General features: G+C 59.7%; 1 protein-coding gene across 7 annotated transcripts in view; it reads left to right on the top strand.

The window, feature by feature from the left end:
* COL16A1 (collagen type XVI alpha 1 chain) overlaps positions 1 to 19,556 on the top strand; it is a 92,846-nt gene that overhangs the window by 50,543 nt on the left and 22,747 nt on the right. For 4 of the 7 annotated variants that reach the window (XM_075121382.1, XM_075121381.1, XM_075121380.1 and 1 more), the window contains 23 exons: positions 910 to 945; positions 1,145 to 1,273; positions 2,312 to 2,356; positions 2,836 to 2,871; positions 3,635 to 3,688; positions 4,715 to 4,846; positions 5,344 to 5,379; positions 5,785 to 5,892; positions 6,586 to 6,708; positions 6,819 to 6,872; positions 6,960 to 7,001; positions 7,863 to 7,898; positions 10,391 to 10,444; positions 11,817 to 11,885; positions 12,713 to 12,766; positions 14,998 to 15,024; positions 15,512 to 15,577; positions 15,787 to 15,840; positions 15,957 to 16,010; positions 17,481 to 17,534; positions 17,779 to 17,823; positions 18,289 to 18,405; positions 19,181 to 19,216. In XM_075121382.1, the coding sequence (XP_074977483.1) occupies positions 910 to 945; positions 1,145 to 1,273; positions 2,312 to 2,356; positions 2,836 to 2,871; positions 3,635 to 3,688; positions 4,715 to 4,846; positions 5,344 to 5,379; positions 5,785 to 5,892; positions 6,586 to 6,708; positions 6,819 to 6,872; positions 6,960 to 7,001; positions 7,863 to 7,898; positions 10,391 to 10,444; positions 11,817 to 11,885; positions 12,713 to 12,766; positions 14,998 to 15,024; positions 15,512 to 15,577; positions 15,787 to 15,840; positions 15,957 to 16,010; positions 17,481 to 17,534; positions 17,779 to 17,823; positions 18,289 to 18,405; positions 19,181 to 19,216 (1,461 nt within the window). The remainder of the gene's footprint in view (positions 1 to 909; positions 946 to 1,144; positions 1,274 to 2,311; positions 2,357 to 2,835; positions 2,872 to 3,634; positions 3,689 to 4,714; positions 4,847 to 5,343; positions 5,380 to 5,784; positions 5,893 to 6,585; positions 6,709 to 6,818; positions 6,873 to 6,959; positions 7,002 to 7,862; positions 7,899 to 10,390; positions 10,445 to 11,816; positions 11,886 to 12,712; positions 12,767 to 14,997; positions 15,025 to 15,511; positions 15,578 to 15,786; positions 15,841 to 15,956; positions 16,011 to 17,480; positions 17,535 to 17,778; positions 17,824 to 18,288; positions 18,406 to 19,180; positions 19,217 to 19,556) is intronic. The other 3 variants (XM_075121385.1, XM_075121384.1, XM_075121386.1) reach the window with 3 other exon arrangements.

Raw genomic sequence — 19,556 nt, 5'->3', positions numbered from 1 at the left:
CCTCCAGTCAGGATTTAAAGACGTCAAGTTACGGAGAATCCGCCCCTCCGAGTGACCCGTGCCCCATGCTGCAGAGGAAGGCGGAAAAGAAACCCCAGGGTCTGCGGAAAGATTCCTTCCCGACCCCAGATCTGGCAGTCAGCGGGACCCTGAGCATTTCGTCCCTTTGGCTCTATTCTCAGAAGGATAGGAGCAGGGAGCTGGGGCACTGCTGGGTTTCCCCCAAGAGGAGGGCAATGGATGGGGGAGCGGGATTCAGAATGGTCTTTCTTCACCCCTCCCACAGTGAAGGGGAGGGTCTGAAACTAATGTTCCCTCCATACTGGAGGGGTTTTGCACTGATGTGGCTCCACCAATGCACCCCCGGGAAATTACGGGGGAGTCATTCTGATGCCAACCCCCTTCTTGCACCAGGGCAGCACATCTGCCCCAGCAACGTAGCCATGTCCCTATAGTTACCCTGGGCACATTTCCCTAGTCTGGGGAAGCCTTCGATTTGTCTGTAATAGTCGATGGTGAGTCCACGGCCGTGCTGGTCTGGGAGAAGGGCAGAGATCTGTTATGCTGGGACTGACCCAGGCTCCCGCACCAGCTGCAGGACAGCTGTCAAGTCAGCAGCTGCTGCCCTGCTATCGTTGGCTAAGGCAGATCTTCCTGCTTCCCTACCGTGTGAGCTACAGGAGAATCGCCCATATCTGTTAGCACTATAGGGCCTGTGACACACACTGCTGAACACTTCGTATTCTGTCCAGTAGAGGGGAGCAGCGTTTGCACATCCCAACCCTCCAGCAGCAGCTTCCTCTCTCCCAGTGTCCCGCTGGGAATGCTGGCTGAAGAGTGTTTTGAAGGCAGCAAGCGTCGGGCTTTGCATCCTGCCTCTGACACCCTGTGTGTGTCTGCTTCTTTCAGGGAGACCCTGGCATCAATGGAATAAAAGGAGAGAAGGTGAGTGCCCAGGTCCCTCAAATCTCCTGCCCATCCTTAGTGTCGTCGGCCCCCTTCTCCTCTCGGATCGCAGGCCCTGTCGACGGTCACCACCCCTCCGAAGAGGAGCCCCGAGTCTGGCCTGCAGCCTTTACCCTGTTATGGCTCGCAGAGGCACTGGGAGCCTGTCTGACCCAGCGCCGTTTGGTTCCTTCCCTAGGGTGCCCCGTGCGTGTCGTGCAATCCCGTCGCTCTCGCCTCCATGCTGCAGAGCTCCGACCAGCTCCCGGGGAAGGAGGGGCCCAAAGGGGAGCCAGGGTCCCCAGGGATCGGGCTGCCCGGGCTGCCGGTAAGTACACGCCCTGCTCCTTGGGTCTCGAGCATGAGGCGGGGCAGGCTAGAGGCTGTGCCGGGCAGAGTCCCCGGGGTGTGGGCATGTACCCACACAGGCCTGATCCCAGCCAAAGAGGGGCTGAGACACTGCTGGGGACAGCCTGAGTGGGGCATGGAAGGCGGATCTGGCTCCCCATCCTGTGGGAGGCAGAGGAGGCTGCAGGCCCCTGGTGTGTAGTGAGGGAGGGGAGAAAGGGAGTGGAGCCAGATGGTAAAAGCTGCCAGACCCCACCTGCCCGGAGGGAGGAAACGGGCCCAGCGCCCCAGCCTTCAAACAGCCAAAGGAGCCTTGCCCACACAGCTCTGCAGAGGTCATTAGAAGGCTCCTCTCAGCCCTGATCTCCTGTCCTCCCCAGGGACATTCAGCTTCCCCAGCTCTCCCTACCTGCACTAACCCACTGGAGCTGAGCCCCTGGGGGTCCGTGTGTAGCCAGCCTCCTGGCTGGCCTCCCAGTGGGGTCAGATCCCGCCGAGCATCTGTGCTCAGATCTTGGGCCTCTGACTGCTGGAGCCAAAGGAGGGAGTCCCCTGGCAAGCAGCTGTAGAAAACATGGAACAGTCACTAGAGAGGGGGACGCAGGCTGGTCCTGCAGGGCGGGTCACGCCCATGAGGGGTCTCAGCTCAGGGGAAAGCTCTTGAGCTTCCTCCCTTGCAAAGATGGGCCTAAATCCAACCCCAGAGAGTATCGTATCCAAACCTGGCTGCTACCCTCATCTCTGCTCCAACCCCCTAGGGTCTGTGCCCCCATCCCCACGGGTGTTTTAGCCTCTTGCCCTTTCCTCTTCCCCCCACCACCTTAAGAAGCCTGGCACCTGGTGCCCCTTTTCTCCCCTTCCCTCCCTGTTGCCTTGGCCCAGCTGGGGATGAACTCTTTGCTCCCTCCCTGGCTCATTCCTAGGGGCTCCCCACTCTGCAGGTTTGCAAAAGGCTGTGCTGGGCTCCTTGGGATCCTCCTGCTGGATGGGTAACTTGGTTTCTTTGCTTGGATTGCAGGGTAAAGCCGGGGCCCCTGGGCTGGCCGGATCCAAGGGGCAGCAGGTGAGTCCCCTCATCCTTCTGCCTGCGGCTTCCCCTGGGGGTGGAGGGTTTCTGAACGCGAAGGGTTAAACCCTGGACGTGGGAGGTTGGATCCATTACAGCAAACCCTGCCTGGCCCTTCCCCGTAGCTCTCTTTGCACTGCGGATAACAATGTTGCCTTCACTGCTGCCCCAAACTTCTCAGGCCCTACCCTGGCTCCCTGCCCTGCTCCCTTCGCCCCACGCGGGCAGCACCGAGGGGCCACATCTCCCTGCTGGGGAGGGGACTCTGCCAGCTGGGCCTCCCCGACCTAGCTTTGGCAACCGGCGGCTTTCTGGTGGCGCCCTGAACCAGGCTGAGGACGCACCGAACCTAAACTCCTGGCATTGCGAACCTCTTCGCCCTGCACTCGTTTGCAGCGCTGGGTCTGTGTGGTCACTGTCTTCCTCCCTCCCTTCTTCTGGGCCTGACCACCCGCACTCTCTGCTTTGCTTCCTAGGGGGAGGTCGGAAAGACGGGACCGGCCGGCAAACCTGTGAGTACAGGAGCTGGATGCCCTAGGGCTGGGTGGGGCGCCCTCTTGTGGGGAGCTGTTCGTTGCCCCACTGGCAACCACAGCAGAGGCTCCCGAGGCACCTGAGAGCAGCGTCAGTAACGTGTTGTGAATGCAGCGAATCCGTGCAGAGCGCGGGTTGACAGAGACATGGATCGGATCACCAGGAGGTCCCGAGTGCATACACAGAGAATGTGTGTGTATGGGATTGCAGGGGCCTGTCGCATGCGCGTATAGGAGTGTGTCTACATGTGTGGGTTTGCAAGGGTCTGTTGTGTGTGCGCATAGGTGTGTGTACTTTTGGGATTGCAAGAGCCTCTCGTGTGTGCGTGAAGGTGTGTGTGTACAGGTGTGGGTTTGCAGGGGTGTGTTCTGTATGCACATAGGGGTGTGTGTACATGTGTGGGTTTGCAGGGGCCTGTTGTGTATGCACGTAGGGGTGGGTGTACATGTGTGGGTTTGCAGGGGCCTGTTGTGTATGCAAGTAGGTGTGTGTGTTCATGTGTGGGTTTGCAGGGGCCTGTTGTGTATGCACGTAGGGGTGTGTGTTCATGTGTGGGTTTGCAGGGGCCTGTTGTGTATGCACGTAGGGGTGTGTGTACATGTGTGGGTTTGCAGGGGCCTGTTGTGTATGCACGTAGGGGTGGGTGTTCATGTGTGGGTTTGCAGGGGCCTGTTGTGTATGCATGTAGGTGTGTGTACGTGTATGAGCAGAGCTTTATAGGGACCTGTCTCACCTCTGCAGGGGATTCCAGGTGACAGAGGGAACACTGGGCCTGCAGGACTGAAAGGAGAGAAGGTGAGATCCTGGAAACCCTTGTTCCAGAAGGAGAAGGCCAGGGATGCTCTCCCACCCAGCTCACCCCTAGAGCTGTGCCCTTGTTGAGCCTCTTATGGAAACTCCCTCCCGGCAGCTGTTTTGGGGTGGGAGGGTGTCTCCCGAGAGTCCCCTTCCTCATCCGAGTGCCCCCCCCAGCTCCTCCATGGCGGTGCATCCCCAGTGCAGGCGTTACAGCCACTTGATGTGGCTCAAAAACCTCCCAGCTGGTGCGTGAGACGGGCGCCTTGGCCAGAACATAAAGCCAGGCTGGCCTGGCTCACCTTCCCCACCAGCAAAACCAGGGGTCTCCAGGGGCCAGGGTCCTGCCACCCACCCCCACCTCTACCTGTGCACGGCGTGGTCACCGACGTGAGCGGACAGCTCTGATTGGGTGGCCAGGTACCCCCCGCCCAGGCATGGGTAGCCCCATTTTGTATAAGGCAGGGTGGGATCTCCAGCCCACGGGCTGGCCCAGCTCCTGGGTGACAGCAGTGAAGCGAGGATGAAATCCCTCTGCCCTGTGAGCTCCGTGGAGCTCTGAGCCAGCTGGTACCTCCTGGACTCCCTCCAGCCACAGAGCAGGGCCCGCAGGGAGGAGCGCCCCCCACGACCCCTTAGCTGGAGGGCTGAGCCAGGAGCTCCGGTTCCGGGGCACTGTTCCGGAGGCAGCCGCTTACCACGGTGGCTCTTGCGAGCTGTCCCACTAGGACCCGGCCTGAGACCCTCTAAACTCGTCTTGCTGAAGAGCCATAGCATGGCTGCTGCTGATCAGGGCCCAAAGCAGCGTTTCCCTCTGGGCTGAAGGGTGCCGGGCACCGTGCCCATCCCCCTTCCCAGGGGCTGCACAAGGACCCACAGGGCTGAAATGGCCCATACGGAGTTTGCTGAAGTGTCCGCTGTCAGTAAGGAGCCAGGGAACATAGCTAAGGGACCAGGGAGGTCACGCTGGGCCCATCCCCCCCCCATCCTCCCCCAATCTCTGACCCTGGTGCCTGCCCCTCGCAGGGAGAGCCGTGTGGCCAGTGCCTTGCTCCTCCAGAGGCGCTCGAAGGGGAGGCGATCGCAGTGTCCATGCCTGGTGCTCCAGGGGAGAAGGGTGAGCCAGGCCTGCCCGGCACTGGGGCGCCCGGCAGAAAGGTGAGTCAGTAGGGCGTATCCGGGGGGAGAGCAGGGAGGGCCGGGGAAGGGGTGAAGGTAAGAGAGAAGAGAAGGGATAGGAAAGGGAGGGCATGGCATGGTGGGGAGGGGATTGCAATGCTGCCTGATGTGCTGGGGTGGGGGGGGGCGCTGAGGGGCGGGGGGGGGCGCTGAGGGGCAGTGAAGGTGCTGAATGAACCAGCAATGAAATGGTTAATCCAAACTGGCAGGCCCCACCGAGCACAACATCTGTCCACCTGGCTCTTTGCTCCTACAGCTGGTGCGCAGGGGGCACGGGCTGGCAGTGGCGTTGGGGGTTGTGGGCATGTTCCCACCCCTGATTCCCTCCTGGGCTTCATCCTCAGGGCCTCTCTGTTAAGGGGTGCTGTCACTGCCCTGGGAATGGGGCGGGGGGGCTCTGGTGGGGGGAACCTGGCTCCATTCCTTTCGGTCTGATTGGCTTGTTTCTTCCTCCCTTGTGTGTTTTGTTCCCCCAGGGCAAAGCTGGGGAGCCTGGACTGAAAGGACAGAAGGTGAGAGGGAGGGAAGGAGTGTCGCTGAGCAATGCTCCCTGCCCCTCCTGCTTCCCACGGTCCCTAGCTGCGGGAATCCCCCTGCCCTGCCCCCATAGCAGCAGAGCTGCTTCTGTGGGGGCTTCCCTTGTCGTGGGCTGGGCTGAGCACGCTGCTCCTAGGGGAATCGGAGTCCCTGGGGCTGCTGGGTCTGGCTCAGTCCTGCCTGCTGGGAATGTGCGGATGAGCACTTTCGCCCTGCCCCAACTCATCACACGAGTGGCGCTGCCAGGCTGTTAGCACTTGCTCTGTTGCTGCTGGCACCCAGCTCTCCAAGGAGGGTGGGGCAGAGACCCAGGGGAGGCAGGGGGCCGGGATTCCTGTGATCCTCTGGGTCACATCCTCTTTGTCTGCTCTCCTGTCCAGGGTGATGCAGGAAATCCAGGGGACCCTGGCACACCGGGCTCAGTGGGGCTGCCAGGGCTTTCGGGTGACCCCGGCATCAGGGGTCCGACAGGGCCCAAAGGTGAAAAGGTGAGTGCCCCCCTCCCACAGAGCTAGCTCTGCCGGTCAGTGCAGCCAGGGCCCAGGTCTCTAAGGGGCAGACCTGGGATGAAGCTACGGGTGAGTATTGGCCCCCACTATCAAGATCCACCTGCCCCCCTGCATCCTGCTCCAATTTGTGCCTTCTCGAAGGCTGACACTGCCGCTTGGAGCCAGTGTCTCTGCTCCCGGCAGTCCCCGTTGTGAGCTGGTCAAGTTGCTCTCTGTTCTGGGCCACCTGCAACAGGGAGACCCTCCCATGCTGGGAGCAGCTTTCCTGTTCCCCCTGTTCCCATCCTCCCCCCACCCCGTGTCCTTTCCATACAGGGGCATCTTTGCTCTCCGCAAATCGTCCACTGTGCGGATCAAACAGCTGGTTACCATCCCCCCCAGACACGCGTCTCCCTAGCCCTCCTCAGCCATTGCTGGGGGTGCTGCGTGCCACCCTCTCGTGGTCCCTGGCAGTCCTGCCCCTGTGGAGCCATTGCCTCTATCCCAGTTAGCAAGGCATGCGCTTTCTGAAGCAGAGGGTGGCAAGTTCAAATCCCCCTTGGGCTCAACCTGGACGTGACTTGCAGAGGAGGGAAAGTGCGGGGTTTCTGCTTCCCTCAGTCCCCAGCCGCCGCGCTGGTATCCATTTCCTGTGTATTGACCCAGGCCCCTTTCTCCATCCCCCCGGTGCAGGGAGATGCCTGCGAGACCTGCCCCACCCTCCAGGGGGAGTTCTCGGACGTGGTTGGGGTGCCAGGAAAACCCGGAGCCAAAGGGGACCGTGGCCCGTTGGGTGTTGGACAGCCTGGGAAACCCGTGAGTGCCCCTCGCTCACCCCCCACACCGGCGATGTCCCTGATCAAAGAGACGTCCGCTGCCTGCTGAATGACCTGGTCTAACGGTTCTATGGGGCGGGTGTTTTTTAGGGTAAACCTGGACTCCCTGGGATTCAGGGGCCCCCTGGTCTGAAGGGGCTGCAGGTGAGTGAGGGCAGAAGTGGGCTTTGTCATATGGGGATTGCCGAAGGCTGGGGCTGTTCCATTCACCGGCGTCTGTGGTCTCTCTAGGGCGAGCCAGGCCCCCCCGGGATCGGCGCCCAGGGTCCGCAGGTGAGTCTCAGCATCGAGCCGGTAGCCCAGGGTCAGCACCATCCCCCAAAGAACAGCATGTCGCCGCCCCTTCCCTCACAGCCCCTGCTCTCTCCAGCCCTGCTTTTCGCCTTGTTTCTGGCATTGCCCGGCGGTTCCACACCACCTCCCACCCTGGCTGCCGCAGCAGCCCTGACCCCGGGACTCCAGCACCCCCTGAGCGAGCGCGGCTGCTCACCTCCCATGGCCCAGCAAAGCTCGGCTGGTATTACTTTCCTCTTCGGGCAGTGCCCCGGTCTCCCTATGCGTGGCAGGATCCGCTTCTAATCTGCCTGCTTGGTTCGAAACACACCCACCTCCCTGCGCCTCACGCTGGCCAGGCTCCTCTGTGTCTCTCTTCTTCTGAAGTGCAGTACATAGGCAGCGCAGGTCCCTGCTCGGCTGCCCCCTCTCAATCTATGGGCACAAGACCCTTCTCTGCAGCCCCCCTCCCCCTTGCAGAAGAGCCTTATCCCGTCCCACGTGTTTTCTGGGAAGGTCGCCTGGAGCTGTGGGTTTCCCTCTGCTTCTGCTGCTGCGCCACATCATTGAACCTGGGGAAGCATTTGGGGGTGAGGTGGGCAGAGGAGATGCCAACCCAGCTGAGGCCAGTGGCCCGAATCAGGGATAACCCTGAGTGGAAGGAAAAGAGCTGAGAGTCAAGTATCAGGCTTGGCTTGATCCCTGACGTGCTGAATAACGTCTGCCCTGCGAAGGGAGAGGGGAGGGTGGCATCCTACCACCACCTCCCCATTTTCTGGTGGGCTCCCCCATCAGCACCCCTATCTTCATGCTGGAACCAACTGCTAGAGTGAGACTCAACCAATTCTCTCTGTCTTTTAGGGGGAGCCCGGGGAGACAGGCCCACCTGGGACTATTGTGAGTATGCCTTCATTCCTCCCCCTCCAATGTCCTGACAAGACAAATAGGCCCCTGCCAGTCCCTCCGTGGGTGGGGGGCATGGAGAGTGGAGACTTCTCTTCCATCAAGTATCCCTTTCAAAGAACCAGCCCCAGTTGCAAAGGGAGAGGAGTCCGGGGCCAGTTGGGTGGCTGGGAAGAGGATTTGTTACGTGCAGCATAAACCGTATCGTGCAGACACTTAAAAATGTGACCAAGGCTGAGAGTTTTGCTGCTGTTTCGGGTCCCTGGAGTGGCCCCGTATATCCTGCCTGGCATGTCGTATAATTGAGATATGCTTTGTCACCGCTGAGTGTTTATATGTCCTGAAAAGGGGCCAATTTCCCAGTATGCCCCATATATTATCAAACCTTCTCCCTGCCACGCTGGGGCGCGGTGTGCCAATGGGCAGTGAGGCTGTGCGGTGTCACACAACATTGGTACGCAGTGTTGTGCTGTGCAAGGTTCCACGATGCCAGACACAGCCCTGCATTGCATAGTGTCACGCCAGGCTGTGTTACCTGACGTTGTACCGTCAGATAGGACGGTGTGGTTGCCAAGGTTACACAACCCTACTCTGGGTAACGTCACAACGCTGCTACAGGTTACACTGCGCAACACCTGCAGTGGTGTGGAAGCGTCACACGGTGCTGTGTTACTCTGCATGCCACTCCACTGCACAATCCCAGTCTGGACCACTCGTGCGATGCACAACAGTGTCTCCCAGCATTGTGCTGCACTGGTGCACATGGGGCCACACAAGTCGCTACACGACACGATGTTCTCAGAGTCGTGCTCGCTTGGAGACATGCTGAGTCGCTGGAGGAACCCTGAGCTGTAGAACCTGCAGCCCCTCGAGAGGGGAGCGGGCCTGAGGGTCCCATGTGCTGGGCCAAGTCCTGAGCTCCTCCCTCAGCCCCGACAGACGTCTGCCTGGGGAATCATAGAATCATAGAATATCAGGGTTGGAAGGGACCTCAGGAGGTCATCTAGTCCAACCCCCTGCTCAAAGCAGGACCAATCCCCAATTAAATCATCCCAGCCAGGGCTTTGTCAAGCCTGACCTTAAAAACTTCTAAGGAAGGAGATTCTACCACCTCCCTAGGTAACGCATTCCAGTGTTTCACCACCCTCCTAGTGAAGAAGTTTTTCCTAATATCCAACCTAAACCTCCCCCACTGCAACTTTAGACCATTACTCCTTGTCCTGTCCTCTTCTACCACTGAGAATAGTCTAGAACCATCCTCTCTGGAACCACCTCTCAGGTAGTTGAAAGCAGCTATCAAATCCCCCCTCATTCTTCTCTTCTGCAGACTAAACAATCCCAGTTCCCTCAGCCTCTCCTCATAAGTCATGTGTTCCAGACCCCTAATCATTTTTGTTGCCCTTCGCTGGACTCTCTCCAATTTATCCACATCCTTCTTGTAGTGTGGGGCCCAAAACTGGACACAGTACTCCAGATGAGGCCTCACCAATGTCGAATAGAGGGGAACGATCACGTCCTTCGATCTGCTGGCAGTGCCCCGACTTATACATCCAAAATGCCATTGGCCTTCTTGGCAACAAGGGCACACTGCTGACTCATATCCAGCTTCTCGTCCACTGTCACCCCTAGGTCCTTTTCCGCAGAACTGCTGCCTAGCCATTCGGTCCCTAGTCTGTACCTGTGCATTGGGTTCTTCCGTCCTAAGTGCAGGACCCTGCACTTCTCCTTATTGAACCTCATCAGATTTCTTTTGGCCCAATCCTCCAATTTGTCTAGGTCCCTCTGTATCCTATCCCTGCCCTCCAGCGTATCAACCACTCCTCCCAGTTTAGTATCATACGCAAATTTGCTGAGAGTGCAATCCACACCATCCTCCAGACCATTTATGAAGATATTGAACAAAACCGGCCCCAGGACTGACCCCTGGGGCACTCCACTTGACACCGGCTGCCAACTAGACATGGAGCCATTGATCACTACCCGTTGAGCCCGAAAATCTAGCCAACTTTCTACCCACCTTATAGTGCATTCATCCAGCCCGTACTTCTTTAACTTGCTGACAAGAATACTGTGGGAAGCTTAAACTCACCCTGCTTGGGCCGTTAGCAAGGTCTGAACCATGCCCCTTCACATCTAACAGCGTGAGCCTCTCCTGCACGAGGTAAGAACTGAGTCTGGGCCAGGTACTCTGTTAACGAGTCTACCGCTGCTGCCAACTAACGGGCTCGCCTGAGATGATGCGCGTGGGTGTCCATGTCTCATCAAATTCCAGCGGGAGTTGGCAGCTGAACTCCCGTCGTCGTCTGTGCAAATACCTGTTAGCGGGCAGCAGTAGTAGACTCCTTAACCTATGACACGGATCAGCCACTAGAGGGAGGCAAAGACTCTCTTCCTCCTAAGGCGGGTGGCGTCAGGCACTCTGGAGCCTGGCTCAAGCAGGGAAAGCAAAGGGAGTTGCTGATTGTCGTCTTTCGCCTCCCGACCAGGGACACCCTGGACCTCGAGGGCCGGTAGGAGCCGTGGGAGAGAAAGGCACCAAGGTGAGTGCCCCCAGCCTGGCACTGAGCTCTCCCCTAGTGCCTGTGGGTGGCTGAGGGGCAGCGGTGCTGTCCTGGATTTGTTCTACAGTCTGGCAGTGACAGATCCCCGGCCAGGAGCTGTTGTCTGTCCGGCTGGGTGACGGGGCTCCGGCCAGGGGTTCCCTGCCTGTGGAGCCCATCCTGCCTGCAGTGCTGCCTGATGGTGATTTGGCCCCCAGCCAGCCCCGCTCAGGCTATTAGCCATGCAGGCTCCAGCCGTTAGCACCAATATCCTCCACGCGTGCGCAGGCAGGTGGCTACTGAATGGCGCTGGGCAAAGCCATGGGGCAGGAGGCTCCAGCGGGCGGCAGCGTGGCCGGACACAATGGTGTAGCCGGGGTTTAGCATGCAGGATAAGCCAGGGCTGCTGGAGTCCAGCTCCCGGCCCTGTTGGGAACGGGGTGTGTGTGGGGGGGGGTTCAGGACTGGGGCCGTGTCCTTATTATTCACCCCCTGCTGCCCCCAGCCCGAAGGCCCTGGGACTACAACTCTGCTGCGGCCCCCTACCAGCTCTGCCAATGCTCTGCAGTCCAGCCCTGCTGCACCACCCTGCTGGGCTAGCCCTGGGCCTGCGCAGGACACAGGGCATTGTGCATCTCACCGGCTAGTGCTGGCCAGTCATCGATGCCCTGCAGTGCCAGCTGTGCTGCCTGCGGATGCCCCCGCGGTCGTAGGCACTCGAGGCACTCAGGAACACGATGATCTCAGATCAAGGGAATGAAGCTCCTTCCCAGCAGGGAGCCAGCGGGGACTGTTCTGTGGGTGGGCAACAGTGACACAGAAGCAGGAGGACAATCTAACTCCTACTGGGGTGAAAGCATCCCCTGGCATGATGTGTCCCCCAGAGCTCTGTGCATGGCACGCTCAGACCTCTGAGCCAGGCACTTGGCATCTGACCCTGGCGTCCTGCGGCACCATGGGCCATCTCTGGTGGTGAGGGTTGTTGCTGGTGGCTGTTCAGGCCAGGTTGCCCCTTTACAGCCTTGCACTCTGTCCCAGGAATGACCCCTCCTCTCGCCGTGGGCCGGAAGCCTTCCTAGCATGGCAGGTTTAACAACTGCACCAGGTGCCAAGTCAGCTGCAGTGGCTGGGTGCTTCCCCTGCAGTGGAGACGTTCCTGGGAGATGCAGGGAAAAGGGGGGGGGGCTGTCTGGCATAGTGGTCAAAGCCAGGAGACCCCGGAGGGCTGAGCCACGCCTTCACTCTGTGGTCTTGAGCCATGTCAGCTTGTGCCATGGGCCCATGAGGACTCCACCCCACCCCTGCAGTAGGAGCAGATTCCCCCCAACCCTGGGGCTGGCCTAGATGTGACTCTCTTTTTTTTCCCCTACAGGGATCCCCTGGCCTTAAAGGGGAGGTGGGTCCTCCCGGACCTCTGGGGATGAGCATCACTGGGCCACCGGTAAGTACCCCGTACCTGCCACAGCACTGGACCCTGTTAACTCTGCAGCTTCAGGGATGTTACAGTCGCTTCCTGGGGGTGCCCGGACCTTGCCCTCTTCAACGTGTTACCCGGAGCAATCACCCCCTTGCACACAGCCCCCCACCTCGCCCCTGGCTCTGGCACATTCCCTGATGCTGGGTACCAGCCAGCGAGCCTCAGAGGTCGTGGTGCCTGCTGACCACTGAGTCTGGCTGCTTGGGTGGAGGATGGGAGAGGAAAGGGAGCAGCCTGTCATAATCCACTCCAGGCCCCTAACTCAGTGGGGGGCTGAGATCCTCCCGCTGGACTGTGCTACCACCTTAGGCCTCTCAGTGCGGGGCGAGAAGAGACCAGACCTGGCTGTAAGCATTAGAAAGGGGATCCACTCTTGGGGCTGCTGGACACAGGCAGATGCCATGGCTGTCCCTGGGCCTCCAGACCCCAAACCAACTGGCCCTGCCTGAGCTGGCTGGTGTCACGGCCCGGAGGCTTCCTAAGTCCTAGCCTGGATGGAAGAGTCACAGAGCAGTCCGTGCAGTGCCCGTACATAGGCAGGATCAATGCCACTCGTAGTTCTGCACCTGGTTATGGACCCTCGGTGCCTTCTATTAAGGAGCTTCCTTAACCAGAATGCATCTGTTAGTCAGAGCAGGGGCAGGGAGGCCGGACTCCTGGGTTCTGCTCCCTGATCGGTCGAGCAATACTGGGAAGGTGGCCAAGTTGCTCCATGCCTCGGTTTCCCCAACTGTAAAGCCGGGGTGATGCTTCGCCTGCCTCACATCTCTGCTGTTTTGCTCTCCCCCTAGGGCCGCGAAGGGCAGCGGGGAATGCCAGGGGTGCCCGGATCCAATGGGCTGATGGTACGTAAGATGCAGCCCCGCGTCTGCTGGAGGGTGTTCTCCAGCTGGTGGGAGACTCTCCGAAACCACCAGGCTAGAATCGGGCTGCGCCGGGTGTTCGCTCCCTTGGGACCAGGCAGTGCAGCAGCCACAGCAGACTGACACTGCTCCCGCTCCCCCGCGGACAGGCCTCACCCCACGCGACCTTCCCCCCGGCCACGCTGCGACACGGCGTCCCCCGTGCCCCGGTGATGTCGTGGCGCGACGGTGCCGCCCCGGAACGTCGGGCCTGGTGACGCCGCTAGAGGCCGCCGGGCCAGATCCTGGGCCGGCGCGAGTGGTCCAGGCTCCGCTGGCCGTGCTGGAGATGTGCCGATTCATGCCAGCCGAGGATCCGGCCCGTTGGGAAGGGCCGCGTCTTTGACAGTGTTTTGCGCTTTGATGCAGGCGGCCTCCATGTCGGGAGAGGCGGGAGCAAGCTCCTCCCCTCACCCTGAGGGCTCCCTGTCTCTGATTCGACCCCGGTGACAGAGAAGTGGACGGATACCTTGTTAAACGAGGTAATGGCGTTAGCCCATTCTCTCTCCATGTCACCTCCATCACCTTGGTGTCCATCACCCTCACACATCACTTTGCCCACAGCCCACCGGGGCTTTATTTGCTGAAAGAGAAGGATTTTTTGATGCGGGGGAGGGATGGGTCCATCCCTGCATTTCCCTGCTGGACCAGCTCTCCTCCCCGGGAACTGATGCCCTGGCAATCCTGCTCTGCTGCTGGCTCTGTGCCTCAGTTTCCCATCTCTGCAGAGGGGATAACAGCACTCCCTACCTCATGGGGCTGTTGTGAGGGTAAATACGGTAAAGATGGTGAGGTGCTCAGATGCTGCGCTTGGGGGATCAGATAAGGACCTAAGTCAGATAGAAAGAAGATTGGTCCGGAGAACTGCCCTTCAGCAACCCCCCACCCTCTGGGGAAGTGACAAAAGAGGGTCCCCAGGAAAGCTCAACTCCCGGTGCCATGCATCTCTGGATTTCACTGGGAACTGATCCATCATTGCCTTGGGGGCTGTGAAAGAGACACTGTCGATTTATTCTTGTTAGGCCCCCAAAATCTAGATTTAAGTAGAAGGGGGAGAAAAATAACCTTTGGATATGAATAGCAATGTTCATTCAGCCGGTGAAACCAGGTGTTTTCCCTCTTGTTTTACCCCTCCTCCTCCGCGGTGCTGGAATCCCACACGTAGCGAAACCAGGAAGGGAAACTGACCAGGAGAAAGTGAAGCAGACCGCACTAGCTTTTCAGCTTGGGCATTAGCGACGCCGCCCATTGAGGGGGCAGGGGACATGGGGCTGGGAGGCAGGGGGACCGGGGTTCTGTTCTTCACTTGTCCACGGGAATCTTTCCATTGATGTCCGTGAGCTTCGGCTCAGGCCCACGGTATGCGATCTTTGCCTCCCTGCCTATAGGATGGGGATGACAGTACGTTACTGTCCCTTGTAAAGTGGTTTGAAGTACTTGGCTGGCAGGTGCCCTAGAAAGGTTGAAGCCCAGAAGGAGACAAGCTGGAAGTAGCGCCAAGGGGATATGGGAGTTAGAGGCTTTCCCTCTGAGTCCTCTCCGGCATGGTTAGTAACAGAGGTGGAATTTTCGGGAGATGATTCCTGCCTTGGCTGTGGTCCTTTCCGCTATTGAAGTCCAACAGCTGTTACACTCATTCCCTCCAGCTGTCTGGGTTCTGCTCAGAGCCGGGTGAGCTATCCATTGTGAGTAATCTAGGAGATGAATGGAGGCCTTTCTCCGGCCTGCAAGCAGAGCTGGACTGGACCAAAGGCTATTCCCAGTGGTTGGTTCCTTTGTCACTGTCTCATGCCACCTGTTCGTGGTGCGTTAGGGCTGGTGTGTGAATGGTCGCCTAAGCCCCATGGTGTTGTTTCTGATTGGATGACTGGAAGTTTTGGAACAGGAGACAGGCCAATAGCAGATGCTTTTGTGAATTTGGGTATTTGTGCAAAGAGTAGCCGCTCACACCAACACAGACTTGTTTGCACGATTGTTGGTGAACAGTGGATGTTGGGGCACAAGCATGGCAGAAGTGAACAGCTGTTCCCAGGCTGAATGGGCGTATGCAGCCCCTGCCCAGCGCTTCTCCGGTTCTGGTTCCGGGACCCAGACAGAACCTGCGACACAATGTCTTGCTCTTGACCCATTTGACGTTGGCCTCTAACACGTTTCTCTCGGCTTCTTCCCTGCAGGGAGAGAAGGGGGTGCGGGGTGAGAAGGTGAGCTGGTTTCCTTTCCATCCCTGATTGCTGTCTGGGCCCCGTCACCTCCCTTGTGGCTGAGCCTGTGCCGACAGCCTGCAGTGGAGGCTGCGGCCGATTGCCACCCGCGACCCTCCTTCAGCATCCACTCACTGCTGGGCACTTGGTCTTGCAGCTAAGCCACGGACGAGGGGTTCTCCTGCCCTGGCACTCTTCCCCTTGCTCTTCAGGGTAGGGGTGTCCCCTCCCTGCCATGCCGACTGCAGAGACCAAGCAGTAAGGCATCAATGCGCATTAGTGCCCACACCCCAGTCGCTTGTGACTCAACCAGGGGGCTCCCAGCTCTGACCGCCCCGCCCCCTGCTGGGCCCTAGCCAGGGGGCTCCCAGCTCTGACTGCTCTGCCCCCGCTGGGCCCTAGCCAGGGGGCTCCCATCTCTGACCGCCCCGCCCCCTGCTGGGCCCTAGCCAGGGGCTCCCAGTGCTGATTGTTCTTGTGTTTTCAGGGGGACCCCGGCGAATGCACCTGCCAGCCTGGCCCCCGCGTGGACCCCAACTACTCAGGGATGCCGGTAAGCCCTGAGTCTGCCTATTCCTGGTCTCCTTCTCCAGCTGGGTGATGGTCTAGGGCAGGCCACCTGCCCCCGCATCCTGCGCTGCCCTCCCCCTGCTGCCCAGCTGCTTTCCTGCCTCGGTGGCTGGGCCAGTGGAGCTGTGACACCTGCGCCCTGGACACTGCTTCGCCTTCGCTAAATGCTCTCCCCTTCTCTTGGACCCGCAGGGAGCCCCAGGACTGTGGATCGGGACCTCCTGGCAGCCTCAGCCTGGCCCGCAGGTGTGTGCGCTTCCCTCTCTGTCTGCGTGGCAGCCTGCGTCCTCCTGCGCCCACCCCTGGCTGCTCGCCCAGCACTGCCCTAATGGCCCCTCTCTCTTTGTTTTGGGGTGTTGCAGGGTCCACCAGGTGCCCCAGGACCGCCAGGCCCCCCAGGAGCTCCGGGGAGACAGGTGAGTGAGGGAGAAGGGACTGGGGTGGGCTCTCTATTGCAGGACACAGCCGTGAGCAAGTTGAGGCCCCGATCCTGCTCCCTTGGGGGCCAATGGTGAAACTTGAGTGGCCTGTGGCGGGATCAGGCATGGCCGTGTGTGCACTTATGCACGTGTGTGTGCATATGATCTCCAGTCACCCCTAGACTCTCGGGGAGCCCAGCTCTGGGTCTGAGCTGCCAGGCTTCAACTCATCACCCCACGAGCAGCTGCTCTGATCAGGGCATGAGCAGCCAGCAGGGCGTCCCGTAACCCTCCCGCCAGCCCCTTTGGGCTATTCCTAACCCCCAGGTCTCTCTCCGGGACCCCTGCCTTGGCGGGTGCCAGGGAACACTAACGACCCCCTGCCCACACCAAGGCTTGTTAGCCAATCTGGCCGAGCGCTCTCCAGCTAGAGCTGCTCGCCGCACCTTTACGGGACGTTTCATTGTCAGCAGTTAAAAGTAATGCCGTGTGCTGCGCTGCCTGGCTGAGCCAACCCCAAGAGGCCCAAGATAGCCTCCACCCAACTCAGAGGGGAGCTGAGTCTCTGTAACCGTCTGGCGACTGGTATTTCGCAGCCTCCCAGCCTAAGGGAGACCTTGCCCTCTTCCGTGTAAACATCTTCAGCGTTAAAGAGACTATTCCCTGTCCCTTGGATTGGAGCTGCAATCGACGAGGGATCCCCAGCCATGGATGTAGCACCGTGGTCTTGCCTAAACGTTTTTGTTGGTGCTACCGGCATGAGTCCAGCTCAGGGAACAGCATCTTAGTGCAGTGCTGTGGCCTAGCCAGCGGGCGGGGGAAGCACCAAGCAATTTTGTAGGTCCCACAGAAAAAGAGTATTATTTCTTGACCGAGAAATGGTACATTTTAAAAACCGCCCCCAGTCCTGCAGCTTTCAGTCCCTACTCAGGCACCGATCCCTTTAAAGTCAGTGAGGGTTTTGCCTCAGAAGGGCCCTGAGGCTTCAGGGATGGGCCTTTTAGAACTGTGTGTAATAAGAATAAAGCCCTACAGTATTTGTCCCAGAATGGTTAGTTTCTGAAAAACTCCCCCCTCCGCAGTGAGGTCTAGAGGCTACAGCCCTGGGTGGGGAGTTAGGAGACCTGGGTTCTATTCCCAGCCCTGCCGCTGAGCAGCTGTGTGACCTTGGCCACATCACTGTCCCTTTTCTGTGCCTCAGTTTCCCCATCTGTAAAAACAAGGAGAATGACACCACCCTTCCTTGGTAAAGCTCTTTGAGACCTACAGATGCAAAGAGCTGAGTGTTAGTGGTGTCAGATCAGAGCGCCTTTAAGGCAGAACCAAGTTTGGGCCCCAGAACCTTACAAGAGCAGCGCTAGGTGGAGAGGAAAGAAGAGAGAGAATGCGAGTGGGAGAAGGCAGCAGGGTGTCAGGAGAAGGCTGTGCAGAAGGATTTGAATATTCAAGCTCTCTCCTTGGCTTTAGGGCTTCCCAGGACACAATGGTTTGCCAGGACTGCCTGGGCCAGCAGGAGATGTGGTAGGTATAGGAGCTGATGTGTCCGTGTTGCCGCCTGCCCTAGGTGTGTGCTTAGCTCTCTTCCGCCGGTAGCTCTTGCCGAGTTAGTGCCCAAGTCCTCCCGGGCAAAGCACATGTTAACGTACAGCCTGTTACCCATCATGCTTTCCATTGCTTTGGCGGTCGCCCTGAGCAAGACGAGCCTCCGGCGATAAAGGGGCCGGTTCCCAGGGGTTTGCTCTCTTTCTGTGTGTGTCTGTTGCAGGGGCCGCTCTCTGTCGTAGCCGAGAGGAACATCGAGGTGCTCAAGGTAAGCGCGCTAAGGAGCAGAGGCAACTCTAGCTGCGGGGGCGGGGGCATGTCCGGGCCTGAGCCAGCCTCTAGCTGACAGGGGCTAGGGAGCAGGTTACCGCACCATTGGCCCCTAGACAGGTGGTTGGACCTCCTCCTGTAGCATCTGGCGCCGGGCCCTGTCGGAGCCCGAGGGAGCCTGCTCTGATCCAGAGACTGCATCTGCTGAGTAGGAGGCTGTTGTAGTCACACGGGCTGGTCACTAGAGGGTGACACAATCCCATCTTCATAAGCTCCACGGGGCGGGGCTGCTGGATCGCTCTGCCTGTGCAGCGCCTAGCACCGTGGGGCCCCGATCTCCGGCTGGGCCCTGTTGGCCCCATCATGATGCAAACAATAGACAATGCACTGAGCCAGCGTGTCCCAGGTGGCCGCTGGGCAGATCCCGCCTCGTGCAATCCCTGCTCTCCCCCTCTCTTGCTAGAACATCTGCGGGGATTGTGCCCAGGTGCAGACTGGCTCCCACACGCCCAGCGGAGTCAAAGGGGAGAAGGGTGACCAGGGCATGCCTGGCGCCCCCGGCGTAGACAACTGCGCGCGGGTGAGTCCCCAACCCCCACCTCCTGCGGCGGGTACTTGGCAATTAGCCACCGTCCGGGGGGACTCAAACACAGGGGAAGCTCCTTGCCTCGATGGCAGCCATGTCCTGGTGTGCAGTACACCCCCGAGCACTCACACATCCACTAGCATAACGGCCCTACCCCGTGGATGCCCAGCTCCGCACATCCAGCGGCACGGCCCCACACACACGTGTACACACGTGTCTCCTGGCCACACTGGCTTAAGCTCCCCCTTGCGCAGATAAACACCTGCCCAACGCAGGGACATGCCCAGGTGCATAATCCCTGCCTGCACCCGGTACCACCTCGCCTACTCCCAGCCTTGTGCAGCTCCTGGTTCAGGCCCCCTTGCACACCCCGTTCTCCCTGGGGCTGCCCATTCTGCCATCCTCAGTGCAACCCGGGCACGCAATCCGAATGGCGGTCACTGATGCCAACCCTTGGCTCGCTTGGTCGCTGGGGGCACAAGGCAATGGAGTCTCTGAAGGAGTGTGGGTGTTGGGGGTGGGGGTTACCCTGCACTGTGGAAACTGGGTCTGTGCTGTATGGACCCAATCCTCCAAGGTGGGGCAGGCTGGGAGTCCCCAACACTTGGCAGGGCCCCCCCCCCACCAGGTGATTGGAAGATGCTGATCCCTTTTCTCCACACCTCCCCCGGGTACACGGCCAGCCCCACAGCTCCTCTTCCCCAGCTGAGGCAGGAACGTGGAGCAAAAGCCAGCAGGGATAAACTCTCTGCATCTCTTCCTCTTTCAGTGCTTCGCTCAGTTCCCGAGAGCGGAGGAGCCCCGGGTGAGTAGAGCCCCGCGAACTCGGAGCTGGTCACGGGAGGGGTGAGGGGGCCTGGGCAGGAGACTCTGCTCTGCTCCCTGGTGACCTGAGAGCCCCGCTAGATGAATCCATACCTGGGCTGTCTAGCGACAGGGCGTTGGGACTAGTGAGCACTCAGCATGGGGGACTCACCGGCTCAGAGCACACGCAGGGCAGCCACGTTCCTCGGACAGCGGTTCCCCGAGCACGGCGGGGCTCCAGGGCAGTTTTACAGCCCGCTGGGGCAGACAGGGTTTTCTAGGTGCCAGCCTCCACTCTCTGCATGTGACAGGCAGGAACATGTTGGCTTGGTTCTGCTGGG

This window comes from Caretta caretta, chromosome 19, assembly GCF_965140235.1.
Source record: "Caretta caretta isolate rCarCar2 chromosome 19, rCarCar1.hap1, whole genome shotgun sequence".
Taxonomy (NCBI): domain Eukaryota; kingdom Metazoa; phylum Chordata; order Testudines; family Cheloniidae; genus Caretta; species Caretta caretta.
The sequence above is the reverse complement of the archived record's forward strand: the minus strand, read 5'-3'. Positions and strand labels throughout refer to the sequence as shown.